The following is a 17,456-nucleotide window of genomic DNA, read 5'->3' on the forward strand; positions in this document are numbered from 1 at the left end:
GTGAATTATTGGATGAGTATTACTGTCTAGATTTACAAAAAAAAAAAAAAAAGAAAGAAAAATCAGTCCATGACACTCCTCCTCTCCCCACCCTCCCATTGCCTCGCCAACCACGTGACAACCAGTCCACGTGATGACAACAAGTCCAATGGCCGATGGGGTTTCCCCCCGGATGCAATATTATATTAGCTGCAAGTCACAGGGAGTGACCGCTTCAATACACACACACACGTTGTATAAAATAATAAGGAACTCAATACAACACGGTGGACAATACAATCTGTAAAATACAATCAATACACAGCAGCGCAGAACGTGCCCACCATCAGGAGATATGCAGAGCTGTACAACAAAACGGCTGAGGCTGACAAACGTGTAGTTCAGCCTTATTATTGCCCTGTTAGCCTTTCTGGGAGCTGGTGAAGTTGTGCGTGTGAAGGTGAACACGCCATAAGATGTGATATTTGTTGGAGGAACGGTGCTAGTTGTGTGCGTAAAGTTGCCGAGATGACTAAAGGAAGAGATGGATTTCCGCTGTTTCCAACGCCTTATCCCGACTAATACATTGGTACAGACCACACATGCAGAAGAGAAAGGTCCCACACAGCCGAACAAAACGGCCTCTTGTTCGCTCTCGGTGCACTGTTTGCCAGTGCTTACTGGTCACTGCAGACACAGATGGAGACCGTGTTAACAGCCCTGTTCCCTTAAGACCTCAGCAACTGTATTTATGAAGTCACGCTCTACTTTAATACATAAATATTCTTAAATAAAAACGAAGAATTAGCTGTTAAAATGTGTGCGTCATGAGCCTTAGTATATATTAAGCTTGGCAAACAAATTAGGACCCTGAGCGAGCTGAAGCAAGTCATGATGGAGGTCGGGTGTTTCAGAGAAGACACACATCGCTGAGTCCATTACAGATTCTCAGAAGAAAAAAACAGGGAGCAGTACGTTTTAACGTAACTGCTGTAAAGGTAACGAGGCCCTGTGAGCTCAGATCTGATTAGTTCTGGTCCTTGGTCCCTGATTCACCTGGCATGCAGGTGCTCGGCTCTGTGCTCGGATCCGTTCCAGTGATGTTAACCTTTCCCCGCCACGCGGCAGTGATTTCAGCTGGATAAAATCTCTGTGTTGAGTGTAATGTTTAACAGGTCACAGAGGAGTTATGTGTGTGTACAATTCCAGAGATTTTGTTTTTTCGGGAAGGATGTGGGACAATTATATGATTAGAAAGAGCAGGTTTGTTTGTTTAATCCACAAACACTGAGTGATGAAGACTTTCCATATGCCAGTGTTTTGCATGAACTTCACTTTCTTGCTTTGCTTACAATTTACACCACACAATTTGCACACCTAATCTTGGATGCCTTGGGCATTAAAACCTCTACTTCTTATAGTGCCATAAATAATTTACATACTCAAAGAACAAATATAATGTCCCTATCCATACAGTGGGATACAACTGCTCAGTGCATAACCTAACATGAATGTTATATCATTATTATTAATACTATAAGAAATAAGTCCATATCTCCAGATTTGCACTTATTTCCAACCCAGCATCCCAAACCTTCATGTTTTTACTGGAATGTTATTGTGAATTTTTAATGCTGAACTACAACTATTTAAAAAGAAAGGCAAGTTAAACTACAGCAGCAGGAGCCACAGTGTGTGTGCACTGTACTGTTAAAACTAGGGATAAAAAATAAAGGGTTTGGCACAGAAACCAACTAGTTAGGTTTAAGCAAGGCAAATATGGGTTGGATTAAAAATAGGGTTACTTTAAGGTTAGAGGGTGAATATTATCATAGGCATAGTTACAACAATAAACAGCTGGTTAGAATTATGGTACAATCATGGTTTTGGTTATACAAAACCGCATGAATAGGAAACACACAGTGGTCTCCTATGTTACATTCCAGTGTTTTGTCAACCATCAGCCATCCAACATCCACTCTGCAAAGACTCAGTCAATGCTTGACCCAACAACCTCCTTTACTCCTTTCATAAATACTGTGCTCACTGGAATATAAATGTGACATTCTGAGACATGTACTGAAATGACATGTATCTTAACATTAAAACAACTATGGGTTGTAATGGGCAGCTTGCACCAACACTTAAAGACTGTAGCTTGTGTTACTGTGTATAGTGTTAACATCTGTATTATTATATTACACCCTTACGCCTTAAGAAAGTAGGTGATGTTGTTAAGTGCACATTGTGAGGAGGCCCCAGCAACACATTTTCTGCCCCAGCACACCTCAAAGAGTTTAATCCAGCCATGCATAGATTCAACTCCCGAGTCTCAGTTTAGTGTCTCTTTATATTTCTTGAATTTCCAAACCAAAATGTGTCCCTGGATAGAAAACCTAAAGTGGCACTCCACTCTTTTTAAGCATGATGTTTTGTGTCTGTAGGTCGCCCTATACAAATGCAGGAAACCTACTGTTTTCACAAGCTGAGTATCACCAGTAAGAAGGAAAGTGAGCATCAGGGTTAAAATTGTTAAAGTGCCGCTTCCAGTTTTCCATCCGTGGTGGATTCAGCAGGGTAGTTGTAGACTGGGACATTTAGGAGGCAGCCTTGATAGTCCATAAATGTGAGATCTGGTGTTTTCTAACTTGACCCATACTGAGCACTTACAGATAGAATATCAGGACACAGGTGAGTCATTTTAAAACGTGCCTGCAGTAAAGTGAGAGAGTTAAAGACGTCCATTAGTGGCTGTAGCAGTTTGTTCATATTTACATTGTCAAGCAGAAGCAGACTGCAGCAGCTTTTCCACAGTCACTCCAAAATTACATTAGTTTGAAAAAAACATAGATAAATGTGCATCTTATTCTCTGCGCCTTCACCTCATGGAGACAGCTCGGATTGCATGTGAAGTCTGGTCTGCAGCATCGCTGTCTCTCAAACCGCAGTGCACTGCCCTAAAAGTGTCACTGTCACAACTTTCCAATGGGTGACGAATACGTTCGTCCTAAATCTGTCTCCCAGCTAACGGCTGGAGACCCGATCAAACATTTAGTGATTTGTTCATCCATACAGCCCTAAGTCCGAGTTAAAACTGCACTAAGATGTATATGAATGTACATGTAAATATGCACGCTTAGTGTGTTTGATCTTCCCATATGGAAACAATCCGACCTCAACTCGTCACCGTGATGATGATGGAAGTCCGTTTCTAGAGGCCTGTAATAATGTAAGTGGAAGGACCAGGCCATAAATAAAGGGATGTTTGGAGAGAATATGTATTGTGTGTGTGGGTGCGCGGGGTGTGAGCCGTGGCGGTGATGTTTGGTGCTGGTGGTGAGGGGCTATTTCCGAGTCCAGGCTTAAATGTTTGTTAAATGTTTGGCCTGTGAACTCAACGGTTCCATCAGTCTGGGTGCTGACAGGATGGAGGGAGCAGAGAGACGACGGAGGGCGGGAGAAAGTGTGAAGAAGGAGAAATTGAAGTAACATCCCACTCTTTGTGAACACTTGAAACTTCTAATTCCCTTTCACAAGTGATAACTGGGAGTAAAACTACAAAAAATAAACATATCAATATGTAAACATGTACCTTCCTAACCGCCTCTGAGTCATGACTCAACTCTGCTTCACATTAAACGCAGGAAGCCGCAGTTTTATGACACTTTTTTATTTTTATGAATGTTCTCTTTTTTTTTTTTTTTTGAAATCTGCACTGTGCGCATGCTTTTTTACCCAAAAAGAGAAAAAAAGGAGGAATACAACATAAAACAAACACCACTGATCAAAAAACGAACTAAAACAACAATTAGAGTGTGTAAAAAAGAGACCCGACCTACTAAAACGGCATAAATAGGCAGTTTCATGTTGTTGGAAATTTCATTAATTGCTACGTCATCATCATCATCATCAATCATTGCCATAACAACAACAACATATAAGTGAGAAGTACAGTAAAAAGTGCACCATCATCATTTTAACTTAAAAACTATACAGCTGCCAAAGATAAAATTGTTAATGATAAACTTCTAACAATATAGAAATGTTTCCACGATAATTGTTCCACAAAGAAAGGAAGCTATCATTTTTCTGTCTTTTTTTTTTTTTTTTTGTTATTTCTTTCTTTTATACACTAGACTATGTTTGTTTGTTTGTTTGTTTGACTTAGATTGATCCCCCGCCCCCCCATCCCTTCCCCTCCCACACAAACTGATCAATTTCATTTTTTCAAGTTCATTTTCTTGCTTCATTGTGTGATTTCTTTTTTTTTTTTTTTCCCACAGCCAGCAGCTCAGAGAGTCCCGAGGCCTCTCCACTCCGTCCGGCTCTACCAGTCCGTTTTGGAGACTCCAGTTTTTTTGGATCGTAGACGCAACAGGGGGGCAGTCCAGCGGCCTCAGTGAAGACAAAAACAGCCCCCACGTACACACCCCACCCACCCCCCCAACACACCCCCATCCTGTCCAACATTTACAACTCTCACCCCTCTTCCTCTCCCCCCCCCCCCCCACTCCCTTTAACTTCATTGCTTTTCCTCCTTACATTTGCTTGTGGGGTTTCTCGCAGCAGTCCTCAGTCACGGAGGCCTGTGATCCCGCCGTGCCCGCCACCGAGCTGCCGCCGCCTCCTCCTCCTCCACCACCTTCTCCACTACCGCCTCCCCCTGCTCCTGCCCCGCTTTCCCGCAGCTCCTTCTCCCTCCTCTCCCTCTCCACGGCCTCCTGCTCGCTTTTGCTGCTGGGGAACTTGTCCTTGTTGTTCTCCTTCTTCCACTTCATCCGCCGGTTCTGAAACCAGATCTTCACCTGTCTCTCAGTCAGCGCCAGTGCGTGCGAAACCTCGATGCGGCGTTTCCGGGTCAGGTACGGGTTGAACAGGAACTCTTTCTCCAGCTCTAAGGTCTGGTAGCGGCTGTAGGTCTGCCGGCCTCGCCTCCTGCCCGCAGCTACTGGGGAGAAATTAGTGAGGAGGGGGGGGGGGGGGACATTATTAGAGGCAGATCTTCACATTGAGCCCCACACATGAAACACCAAATATAAGCTATTTATTTATTTATTCTTTTTTAAGTAGACATATAAATAAAACTATTTTTGACAAACCCAGCTGCAATCCTTTTTTATTATTGGTATAGTTATGGCCGTAGTATGACTGTTAGATAAAGAAAAAATACCTCCAAGTAGCATTTAACACACCCCCAACACCCGAGATAATGATGACGTAATAATAATAATTATTTTTATGATCATATTTTGATTGATGACAGTTTAATTCCAGTTAAATAATCAATAGTAAACAACAAATCCAATCCATGCCAGACAAATCTTGTCAGAGTCAAATTCTGCTTTGGTTTTGGGTTCATTGTGTGATGGAGGCTAAAAAACATAGAAAGTCAATTCAGTCTTTGATTCTGAGTTCACGTGGTCAACATTTGACTATGAATGAATCAAAGCAGCAAATAAATGAGAGACTTTACTGATTCATGTAGTTGTAATGTGATGTGTTTAATGTTTGGGTTAAATGTGTGAAAATATCCACTTTTTAAGTTCAGTGAATGTGCTTTAAAATCATGTGACCCTCATGTGACTAGAATGTCCAGGGGTCCCATAAAAAGGAGGTTCTCTCCCTCTTTATTTCTCTCTCTCACACACACACTCACACACACACACTGTTCTGCACAATCACTCGCGCGCAATCATTCTAAAAAACTCTTGTGCAACAGAGACAAATCTACTGAAGCGCACATAAATATTTGATGCTGTAAATAGAAATGAAACGAGAAAGAGGCTCCCGAAGTGCGAGTTGCTGCCACTGACACAGAGAGACGTTTAATTACAAAATGCTGCAAACAATGAAACGGGAAGAAAAACGAGGCTATTTTTTTAGTAAGGTTTAATAAAACCAACAGCTAGTCATTTACTGTGCTGTAGTTGATGATGTTTTCACAGCCGGAAAACAGAAGTTAGGATGTGTGATATACAGAAATACTTCATCAGCGCACGCAGGGCTGGATATTGCGTTCCCCGCACACACACTGTGAACGCACGGAAGAAAACACGTGGCTGTTAAACATTTGGGAATTTCTACAGGGTTATCCAATCAATACTATGATTATAAATACTGTTTATCTTCTAACCTGGATTGTGAGGCACGCCTGTTTCAAATGAACGCCGCTCAACGTGAGCGAATAAAACCGAGACGGTGAACCGTGACAGCCCGGCAGCGCACACATGACAGTTTATACACACAGGGCGTTTGTGCGAGTGATTATATTTCCATAAAAGTGTCTGTTCTATTTGAAATTTGTACAATAAAAATGCCGTGGAAAGAAGGTGTGGGAGTAAATGAAGCTTCTAAATAACTGATCCACATTAAAATACACGTTTTGCACAAGTGGCAACTTTAGTATTGATCAGTGTTCATAACCATAAAGGAGGAGTGGAGAGAGAATGCACTGCAGCCTAATTATAATTTAAATATTTCTGGTAAATTAAAGAAAATCTCCAATGCCAATTATTTCTTTATGTGATGATGAAGCGTCTTATTGGCTGTAACACACGCATACACACACACACACGTGCGCTCTCCCTCTCTGCTCCTCTTCTGTGCAGAACAGTAAAGTTTTAGGATTCAATTAAACGAGAGGGCAATGACTTTGATGGAAGCGCATTTGTCGCACTAATCACATAGAAGTCTGATATTGTCTATCTGCCCTGATCACATTATATTATGTTGATGTTATAAACCCCGCAGGTAAACAAGGAAAAGCATCGTCAATATCCATTACACAGGCTACCAGCCTCCGAGCCAAGTCCCGCAGTACTTTAAGAAGTACTGGTGGTCCCGTTAAGAGCCCGTGTGTGGTCGCAGAGCTGCTCTTCGTGCTAAAAACAGGACCGAATGAAGCTGTGCGTGATGTAAATGTCCTGTATGTGTTATCTGTCACAGAGCTGGCGCCGTAATTTCGTGCTATACGGCCAGAAAGGGAAGTGGGCGCCACGTTCACCGCTGTCACCAGCAATGAATTAAGGGAAATGGGAAACACTTTCCTGGATAAAATGGGCTAAGAGCAAGAAGGCTTTGATGTGACGAGGAATTTAACCCCCAACCCGGGCCGCGTCACAGCATCGCACCTTCCAGACTGCCCCTCTAATTCTAGCTTCACCTCATGGATCAATCCGCCTTTGAAGAAATAAATGTTTTATCATTTATTTGGCATTTTGTGAAAGGACCACTTGCTCTTTTATTGTTCTGAGAATGGATCCAAGCCCTGAGACTATGAAACATTTTAAGACCTATTACATATGAAACCTTTACAATGCCAATTAAATAAGACCCAAACAAATGCGTGGCGCTTGGCAGTTGACATTTTGGAGCAAAGAGGAACGAGGTTTCCACTCCACAACAGATGCCAGAGAGACGAGGCAAAGCCACTAATACCCTTGCAGACATGCATTCATTCTTCGGTCTAATCAGATTTTTATTCTCCTTTTTCATTTTAAGGCCGCACAGAGACAACGGGGCTGTCAAGATTTCCAACCGCAGGGGCGCGCGTCGTAAAATGAGCTCATGTTCACGAGTTTAGAGTCAAACTCAGATATTAAACCTCCGGCTCAGGAAGGGGGCTCGGGACTACTCAGTGAGCAGGATCCTCCTTTGGTTCTAACATAAAGTCTGTGGAGGAGTGGAAGAGGAATATTTCCTTTATAGTTCAAATGACTAAATGTACTCTTCTCATTAGAAGGAAATTTCCGAGGTGAACGCGGAAGATTACCTCCGCTGCGCTCTGTCCTCCCGCTTCACCCACAAAAAGCCTGCTACAGCACGCTGACTAATAAATCCTATCACCTAGACGCCATAATATCCCATCAAACCGCGCACAGGCTCTAAGTGCGTGCGCACAAGGCATCCTCTGAACGTAGCGGTGCAGAGCCGCACTGCTTAACACAGCCTGGTTTCCTGTTGTGACTCGACTTTTCAGTCCCCGGATGGTCGGAGCTGCCTGTACCGGGGGCCGGTGCAGGGGACAGGGTTACAGTAGTTTAGGAAAGCGGGTTTTGGCAAATCCGTCAGACTGTTCCTCAAGCGACTAATGAGTGTCATCGTCTATGTAGAAGAGCGAAACCCTTTACAAAGTCGTTTTTCAGTGCCGCAGCCTGAGTGTGGCCGCTCGGATTTAAAGCTGGGGGGGACTAAAGAGGCTGTTATACACAGAGGGGAGCAGGGGGGAGACGGATGTTAGGGAAACATAACACGGGCTTTCAAGACGGGAATTATCACAATTTATTTGGCGCACAAACAGGAACCCTTCAATAAGGACACACATGCACCGCTCGAAGGTTCAGTGCACGGAGAGTTTTCACAATCCTGTGAAATAAAATGTCATAATAGTTTTCATTAAAAACAACAATAACCATCAGGAGTTTACCTCTTATCCATAAGGATGAACAGAAAGCAACCGTGCGTAAAAACAGACCTGAGGTTTCTTTTTTTCCCCTCCTTATCATTAATTGTTTTTCTATTTTATGACCATAATCATGAAGCCACAAAAGTCCTGGACAGGCCAGGACCCGTCTGCAGTCCCACTTTAAAATATACAACCGAGAACATAAGCAATAAACTCTCTCTCTCTCACACACACACACACAGACACCGCACAGCAGAAGAAATATGGGCTCAAACTAAATAGGCTACTATACATGTCCATCCATTCACCGATCTCTCTCTCTCTCTCCTCACACACACGCACATGTACACACTATCTATCTATCTATCTATCTATCTATCTATCTATCTATCTATCTATCTATCTATCTATCTATCTATCTATCTATCTATAATTGAAAAACAAATAACCAATCGTCTTTAAGCCGGTTATAATGCAAACATTCATTCTCCTGTATGATTGATGATGTGATCGAGTTGAACCGACAGGCCTGTGTGTGTGACACAGACACACAGGAGACCACTAAACGTTCACACACGACACAAAAGCAAACCAGCACAAATCTGACCCACGCGGACACGATTGGATTTCTTTGCCTGTGATATTTGACTCAACGTGGCCTGCGTGTGCAGATCCAGTATCACTCACACACACACACACACACACACACACACACACACACACACACACACACACACACACACACACACACACACACACACACTGTAGAGGTGCTAAAATACCTTCCTATCGTTTTCTGTTCTACACACGCACACACACACACACACAAGGACGCACAGCCTGTGCAATAGCTCCTGCTTTAACCCCGGAGAAAATAAATAATCCCGGAGACCACAGGCAAGTCGTAAAAGGAAAAAAGACAAAAAAAAAAAATAAAGCAGGGAAAGTTTCCCTCCTGTCAGAGCTGCAGAAACCTCCAACAATCTGCTCTAAGCGTGTCCGTGTGAGCAGGAGATGAAGAGCAGTGTGAGGCTCAGCGCTCGCTCCTCTCGCCCTCACTTCCCCCAGCCTTCCTCCCTCTCTCGCCCTTTCTCTCAGTATATGACCGGGGTAATTAAACACTAAAGTTAGTCGCAAGTTTCGGTGCTAATAAAACCATAAAGGCGCTTTTGTCTCCGTTTGTCAGAGAAGATAAAAGCGCTCTCACAGGAAGCTTTAAATGCCTTCTCTTCTGTTGCTGCTTTTTAAGCACTTTTCCTACTTTCTGCTGCTGTTTCCTGCCCTCTGTGTTGTCCCTACATGCTCTGTCTTCCCCTCCTGACACGGACACTCACCTTTGGGAGGAGAACGCTATGCTTTGAACGAGGCTAGTGGAAAAACAAGCACTGTAGTCTCCGTTTCCTCACCTTGCGGCCTCATCCAGGGAAACAGCTGCGTCGGTGAGGGGCTCTGCTCGGTTCCCTCCGCATCCTCGCCGCCGAGCCCCGCCGCACCCCCGAGCTTGCAGTCGCTGTACTGGACCAGATCTGCGTCCTGGGCCCCGAAAAGCGTCTGCCGCTGCAGGGCGTCGTATCCGTAGAAGTTGCCGGGCTCGCCGTGGCATGTGACCGCGCAGGGGCTCTGCTGGTACGGATTACTGGGCAGCGTGGAGGCGCTGTGGTGGTAGAAGTCCTGGATCTGCGGAGCGTGCTGGAAGGTGGCGCCGGAGCCCGGTCCGTACACCACGGTGGGCCGGCTGCCGGCCAGGTCCTGCGCGAAACCGCACTCGTAGTAGTTCGGACGTAACGAGTCCCCGCTTTTGTATTTAGAGAAGAGCGAGTTGACGAAGTATGAGCTCATGGTTTTTGTTTGTTTGTTTTTTTGCTGGTTGTTGTTTCAGTTTATGTTCGACTCGGCTGAGTCAGAGTGCAGCTGATTGAAGCGACCAGCGACTTTCAGTGGGCTTTGCTTTTTTTTTTTTTTTTCCTGCTTCGTCCGTGCGCTTTGAAGCAGACGAGCACCGACACACACTCACAGAGAAAGACGGAGGGGAGGGAGGCTGAGAGAGCGAGGCAGGTCTGCCGCCGGTGTCGGTGACCGTCGCTGTGGTGCTTCCCCTCACGGCCACAACGGACGAACCGGTTGCGATGTGGGTAACGGGAACGGCAGCCGGCCACAGCGGTAACAGCCACAACCACCACCACAACAACAACAACAACAATCACAACAATCACACCGATTCCATAAAATCTCCAGCGAAGAAGAAGAAAAAGAAGAGGAAGGAGAAGAAGAGGGAGAAGTAGAGGAGGAAGGGCTTGTGCGCATCACAATTCCGGTGTTAGCGCTGTGAGCTGGAGCCCTGTCGCGCTCTCAAACGGCTTTTCCGTGATTTACTCCTCTGCAAATGAGTTGTTTCATATTTTTTCTCCCTCTCGCTCGGGCTCTCTCTCTCCCTTCCTCCCTGGCTCTCTCTTGTGCGCGCTCTCTCTCTCTCTCTCTTTCTCTATCTCTCTCGCCCCGGCCCTGGTGTGTGTGTGTGTGTGTGTGTGTGTGTGTGTGTGTGTGTGTGTGTGTGTGTGTGTGTGTGTGTGTGAGTGAGAGAGAGACTCGGTTTCAGGGATAATTTGCATCTATTATCAGCTCTTCATCCCATTGGCTTTTTCGCGCACAGAGACACGCGTGCACGAGCGCACACACGAGCCCATCACACTTTTCCTTCTTCTTCTTCTTTTTTTATATGTTGTTGTTGTTTTTGTTGCTCCCACACTCGCACGCGCTTGTGAGCCTGGATACTGGTCTCCCGGCCTCTGCTCGAGGAGCTTTGCTCGCCTGTGAGAATGAGGAACAGGAGGAGATGAGGTGCAGCAGCAAGCCAGAAAGTGGGGTTTGGTGGTGGTGGTGGTGATGGGGGGTGAGGGGCAATCAGCGCGTTGCCGCTCAGCATTTGATTAAATCAAATCCACGCACATCTGCTGAGCTGAGATTGAGGTTGGGTGAAGGTGGTGTTGTGGTGGTGGAGGTGACATCGTGTGTTGCATCGCCTTGTGGAGAGCATCTCTCTCTCGTTAATTGCTCTTTCTCATTTCTCCCACTGAATCCTTAAAGGGGGAGCGCGTGGCTGAAGCAGGAGCCGACGGAATGAGGCCCGAAAATGTCAGAGAGCCTGCTCGAGAGCAGGAGGCAGAGCGGTGGCCGGTGCGCGCTAATTGCTCTCAGTTTTAACAAGTGCTGGCCTATAAATGTAAGTGAGGTTTTAAAACCACTTCCTGACTTCCATTCCAAACATCAACGAGCATCGGGGCCCCCGCCACGCATGCCCTCTGATCATAGTGTAGTTTTATAAATATGATCTCCATAAACACGCAAGGAGGACTGGGGAGGCTAATAGGCTGGGAGAAAGTGGCTGTAAACGCTTTAACAAACTGTAAAGCTCCATAAAGCGCAGGGGCGATGTTTGCGTGTTTACGTCCGCAGCACAGAAGCAAAAGAAAATGCTGCTTTTACGACGCGACCGGAGGCCATAAATGGCTCCGTGGTTTGTTTGTTTTTTTTTTTTTTGTTTTTTTTTTGGGGGGGGGGGGCATGTTTGATTGTCATTTTCGCCCCTGTTTACCATACGGCTGCGGTCTCGGTCAGTGTGGGAGCTGAGGTAGAGAAATGCCTTTTCTAACGAGGGGTAAGTTGTGGAAAGGTTAAGTTCGGCCCTGTAGAACAACCAGGTCTCGTAAACACAACAAGATGGCCTGAAGTGCAGCGATTAGCCCCCCCCCCCCCCCCCCTAAAAAAAAGGACTCGACAGAGGAGTCATTTCTTCTTATAGACAGATATTTTAATTGGACTCTAACACAGGCCTGAAACCTGCCGAGCGGTCCGAGCTGAGCGCCTGCAGGTACATCAGCCTGTGTGTGTAGGTTCATCATGGGATTCTTGGAATCTCATTTGGTTTCGCAGCTAGAATTTTATTTCCAATATGGACTGTTTTCTCCTCTGTTGCGCGACCATATCTGCTGAATAAAAACTTGATTACCCGAATTTAATTTATTTAGATCCAGCTCTGAGACTAGAAGCCCAAATTTTTCCAGCAGCCGCGTGAATTACGTGCAGTGTTGCGGTAAATCAACTGATTGTGTACCTGACTTTCTGGGGAGTCATGGCAGCAGCTTTTTTATAATTTATTACCCAGAATTGGGATCGTATTGAAACTTCAAAGTGCCTTGTTTTACACGTACAGATTCCCCGTGTTTGCATGGTGACATGAGAAGATGCGCAAAGAAAAAGCCAAACTACTAAATCAGCAGGTCATGAGAGCAGGTTCTAGAGTAATTCCTGCAGAATACACGCACTTGGACCAAACGACCACCGGCCTCAGTGGCTGCTAAAGATGAGTAAACAAGTGCGTTAAAAAATAAAAACAGGATTTCTCTCTATTTCTCTCCACGCGTCTTTGTCCGTCACATCTTCTGCGTGTAAAAGCAGTGCAGAGAACAGTTTCTGTGTGTCCTACTTGATCCTTTTAGATTCTACCTGAGAAAAAAAAATGTTCTTGTACAGAGTACACAAGCACTTAGGGCCCCCTTCACACATTCCTTGAATCTGTACATGCCTGTGTAATGAGTAGACCCAGAGAGGGGTTGAGAAACGTGAGTCCTTGGTGTCAATTTTGGACCAGGAAAAATAAAAATTTCCTGGCAGCCTATAGGTATCCTGCAGGCCCAGGGGTTATTTTTTTTCCAAGGCCCCAACCCTTCCTCTTCTTCCCCTGTACACTGTGAAAACAAGCCGCGACTGCTGCGAATGTCAGCATGTTGTGAAGCAAAGTCAAAAGTGGCCCTATCACCTCGATTCTCCCTAAACCCCCATTTGAAATACGTGGAAGAGAGATACGGAGAGTTTCACCCATTTAGAGGAGTCCACGCGTGTGTTTTTCCGTAAGACACGCAAAGCCTCCAGCCGAGTCCAGGTTTATCCGTGGAGCAAGAGCGCCATCAAGCGGCCAGCGGCAATACGACCAGAGCCAGAGGGAAAGAGGGGCTGTAATGCAACTTTATGGTTCTATTAAGTCCGCACATAAAGCTAAATAAGCTGCTTTAAAATAAAACTACGTGTCGTAATTGGGGCCCGGATTTGAGGGTTGGCTTGGGATTTGTGGAAGAATAAAAATAGGGAAATAAAGACGTTTAGGCTACAGGGCTGTGTGAAAGAGTGGAAACGGAAACGGAGAGAAGGATCCATAGTGTGCTTTTACTGAATGACTCCAACACGTGTGTATTTAATTCAAAGTGGTTGTTCTAATACTAATACTTTCTATTTTATGTTAAGCACAGAGTGTGGCCTGCTATTAAATATCATTTAAAAGTGGAACTATTAAAAAATGTGTATTATTGTAAGTCTGCGCTGTCGCTTTTAATATAAACTTATCAAAACCTGTGTACTGTCTTTTTAAAATGTAAATATGAGATATATGCATATAAATAATTCTCGTGAGATATGTTGTAGCCCCTCTTATTTCTTTCTCTCCTTTCTATTATTCTTTAACAACATGTTTGTTAATAATCCCGCTGTAATAGCGTTGGGCTGCTTATACCATTTAATACCCAGACCCGACCACATGACAGGCCTAGTTACACTTTACATGTAATAATTGTGTATATTATATGTTTTGAACATGGATGTCGTATAATAATACAAATATCTATTTAGGCAAATGAACAATATTGAGTACACAGGCTAGTCTGAAATGTGTCATAAAATAAAAGGACATAAATGAATATGCAAAACAATAAAAACACTGGAAATGGTTTTAAATAATTCCACAAGAACAATAATGGGAACTATTGTTTTGTGAGAATATTTCACTAATTATATTTATTATAAGGTTTTTTTTTTGTTGTTTTGTTTTGGCATATGATATGAGCATATTAAATGAAATAAAGACACCTTGGACAGCTACGGCGTGGTTTCTTTTTAGGTTTTTTTGTTTAAAGGATTGTGTGTGTGTGTGTGTGTGTGTGTGTGTGTGTGTGTGTGTGTGTGTGTGTGTGTGTGTGTGTGTGTGCTGTAGGCCGGAAAAGAAGCCTGGGAGTCGGCCACAGTAACCTCTGTCTGACGGAGACTGCTGTCTGGGTGTGTTTTTTGGGGAGGTGGTGGTGGTGGGGGAGTTTATGGCACCCCGTCTGTAAGGATGCATCTGAGAGAGAGACAAAGGGAGGTCGGACAGGAGACAACAGACACACACACACACACACAACTGCCGCAAAAATCCCCCCATAGAGCCAAACGGCAACAAAACCATAAAACTCCCGAAGCTGAAAAGAAGAGGAGGAGGAGGAGGAAGGAGACTCTTCCTCTGTTCTCCGCTGCTCCATCACAAAAGTAGCAGAAAATAAAAGCGAGCACAATCCCACCACTGTCCGTGTGTCGCCTCTACGTTCCCCTACATCCCAGTTTTCCATCACCCCCACCTCCATCAAGTCTACCATCTAGAAGCTGCTCCTCTAATATTTCCTCTCTGTGGGTCTTTTCTCGCTCTCTCTCCTCTTTCTGTCTCCGTGTTTGCTTTACAGCCGTTTAGTTCTTAACCTTCAGAAATTTATACGCTATAAACTTTTATTGCCGTCATATTCTTTTATTGCGCCGCACCGCGTCGAATCCTCTCCCTCGCTCTCTCCTCCTCTTCTCCTTTGCTCCGTCTTCTTCTCTGCTCCTTTTACGACAGTCGGCGGCGGCTTCTTCCAGCCCTGCATCCCTCTTATCACTCACCCACCGCCTCCACTGTATTTTTTTTTCTTAACCCGTGAGCTGGAGACCCCCTGTGCGTGCAGCACATCCTGCTCCTCTCGTGCTGTTTGTTTCCGTGTTTGAAAATAGGAAGCGTGCAAAACATCTGACGTGAGAGAGAAGAAGAGGAGGAGAGAAGGCTGCTGGAGCTTTACTGGCCCAAAGGGAGAAATAGGATCAGACTTTTTGAGAGCAGTAAAAAATAAAACACATGAAACCAACCCTGACGGACGGTTCTGACCGGCGGTGTCCGTTTGTGGTTTTACAGTTACAGTAGAAATAAGTGCAGGGAGCCACCAGGCCTCTGGCTCACTCACAGATCTGTGGCTTTGGAACACAGCTACTGTGAATGCAGATGGTTGGGAAGCGTTTGGAAAAGGCGCAGCGACGGGCTGTGTACGTGCCGCTGACTGTAAAGTGAAGGGCCAACAGGGGCCAAACTAATCATTTACTGTTCCAAAGGTAGGAGAAGCTGAAATCTTAACTTGAAGCTCCAGACAAGTAGCTAAAAAAAAAAATTTCTTAAGTTCTTTTTGTTTGTTTCTAGCGCACAGTTGTTATTATTGTTATATAACAATTATTATTATTTGTATTATTCGTTTACTTTTTTTATGTTCAAAATAACCTAATTTAATTTAATTTAATTTAATTTAATTAATTTTTCTTTATTTAAAAAAAATATTGACCAAAGAACACAATCAAGGTCCACTTACAAACTCTGGAAATAAGCTTTTAGCTGCATCTTACTGGCTTCCTTCAGTTCTGTTTGACAAAAAGAGCTGTGACTTCAGGTTTTAACTCATGCATTGTTTTTAGTTTTTATTTATTTATTTTTATATAACATGTAGCTTTAAAAAAACAAATGCTGTTTTTGTTTCTTTACAGATTTTCAGTTAAAGCCTATTATTTCTGTCTAGATTCAGAGGGCGCTGCCACACATGCACCCAGTGTGTGTGTGTGTGTTTATTTCTGTTTCATCCTATTAGCTATATTCTGTCTACCCACCATACATTCCCGATCATGTGCACTATTACCTGATGTCAGTGTAATTTCTCCCTCCCAGTCAGAGGCAGCTGTAACATGTGCACATACAGTTATCATTCCTACATTTGATGTTATTATTATTCTGATGTTTTTTTTTCTCTCCTGTCAGTCAGAAGCAGCTGTACCATGTGCAAAGCAGGCAGCAGCATTTGACTTCCCATCCAACTGTTAATGACTCCAGAATGGCTGATGTGATCTGATCCATGCAGCCGTTTGTATCAACGGGACCATAACTCTCTTTGAGCAAATGCATGAATATGAGTGATATTCTGTGCTTCTTGATGAATTATAGAAGCTGCGGCGTGTAAAACAGCACAGTGTGGAGGACAGGGTAGAGCTGTCCTGGGCCTGCTGCACTCTAACATCCACCCAGAGTGTGTCAGTGAAGACACTTATTATCTCTAGCCTCTGTTTTAATATGAGAGGATAAAGTGAAGACATATTGGATTGGGCACGTTCGCCTGGGTTGAAATATGAATTTTGCCAGCAGCAGCAGCAGCAGCAGCACGTGGTTTGTCTTGTGCAGCCTATTTAGTTTCTGAAAATATCACTGAAATTATGAGATCTGCGCCTACTTTATCTGCACATGCTAAATCACTGCACAATGAGCCAATCTGGATATTTCCATTGCCTCGCTGCCTTCCACTGAGATGCCCAATGAGAAGAGGGAGGATGGTGTGGGAGCAGGGTGCAATAGGATGTGTGCTGGCGTTGTGGGTGACAAACCACCTCCAACGACCTACTCCAGACCAGCGAGAGGCGCATGACAAGAAACAGACTGCACAGAAATTGAATTTATCCTCATCTGCTGCAGGATCCAGATTATACTGCATACAGACATTAATCCACTTTGATTTTACTATGAGACCAGTAACATATAGATCATTAAAGCAGGACGAGGCCGACTTGACTTGACTGTGACATCTTTTTGTGGATGGATAAAAGAGAGAAGGTTTGTGCAGCTAGAACCTACAGCTGTCTTGCAAAATGTGGAACTGTTACTGCCTCTGTCTTCAGCCATAACAACCAAACTGCTGCTACTGTACATTTGACCACCACGTCTCTCTGGTGTTTCTCTGTCTCCTACAACTGCACCTCTAAAACCTGATGTGTGCTCCTGTGTGGGTCTTCAGTTTGCAGCATTTTTTTAAGATTCACTGTGATATGCACGCACACATACACACACACACACACACACACACACATAAACACGCACAGTGGGGGGGACACGGCTTATAGTTATTGTCTGTCCCTGATACAGCAGGCAGAGGCT

At 44.4% G+C, this 17,456-nt stretch overlaps 1 protein-coding gene across 2 annotated transcripts; it reads right to left on the reverse strand.

Annotated features, from left to right (window-relative positions):
• Positions 1-4,505: 4,505 nt before the first annotated feature.
• hoxb8a (homeobox B8a) lies at positions 4,506-10,765 on the reverse strand. 2 transcript variants are annotated; one of them, XM_026350473.1, is made up of 2 exons: positions 9,790-10,765; positions 4,506-4,924 (listed from the first exon to the last, which is right to left on the reverse strand). In XM_026350473.1, exons 1-2 carry the CDS (start codon positions 10,220-10,222, stop codon positions 4,518-4,520), a joined length of 840 nt encoding a protein of 279 aa, XP_026206258.1. In that variant the 5' UTR covers positions 10,223-10,765; the 3' UTR covers positions 4,506-4,517. The 2 variants fall into 2 exon arrangements, with proteins under 2 accessions (XP_026206258.1, XP_026206251.1); XM_026350466.1 differs by having other exon boundaries at positions 4,506-4,927.
• Positions 10,766-17,456: the final 6,691 nt, after the last annotated feature.

Source organism: Anabas testudineus, chromosome 8, assembly GCF_900324465.2.
Source record: "Anabas testudineus chromosome 8, fAnaTes1.2, whole genome shotgun sequence".
Classification (NCBI taxonomy): Eukaryota; Metazoa; Chordata; class Actinopteri; order Anabantiformes; family Anabantidae; genus Anabas; species Anabas testudineus.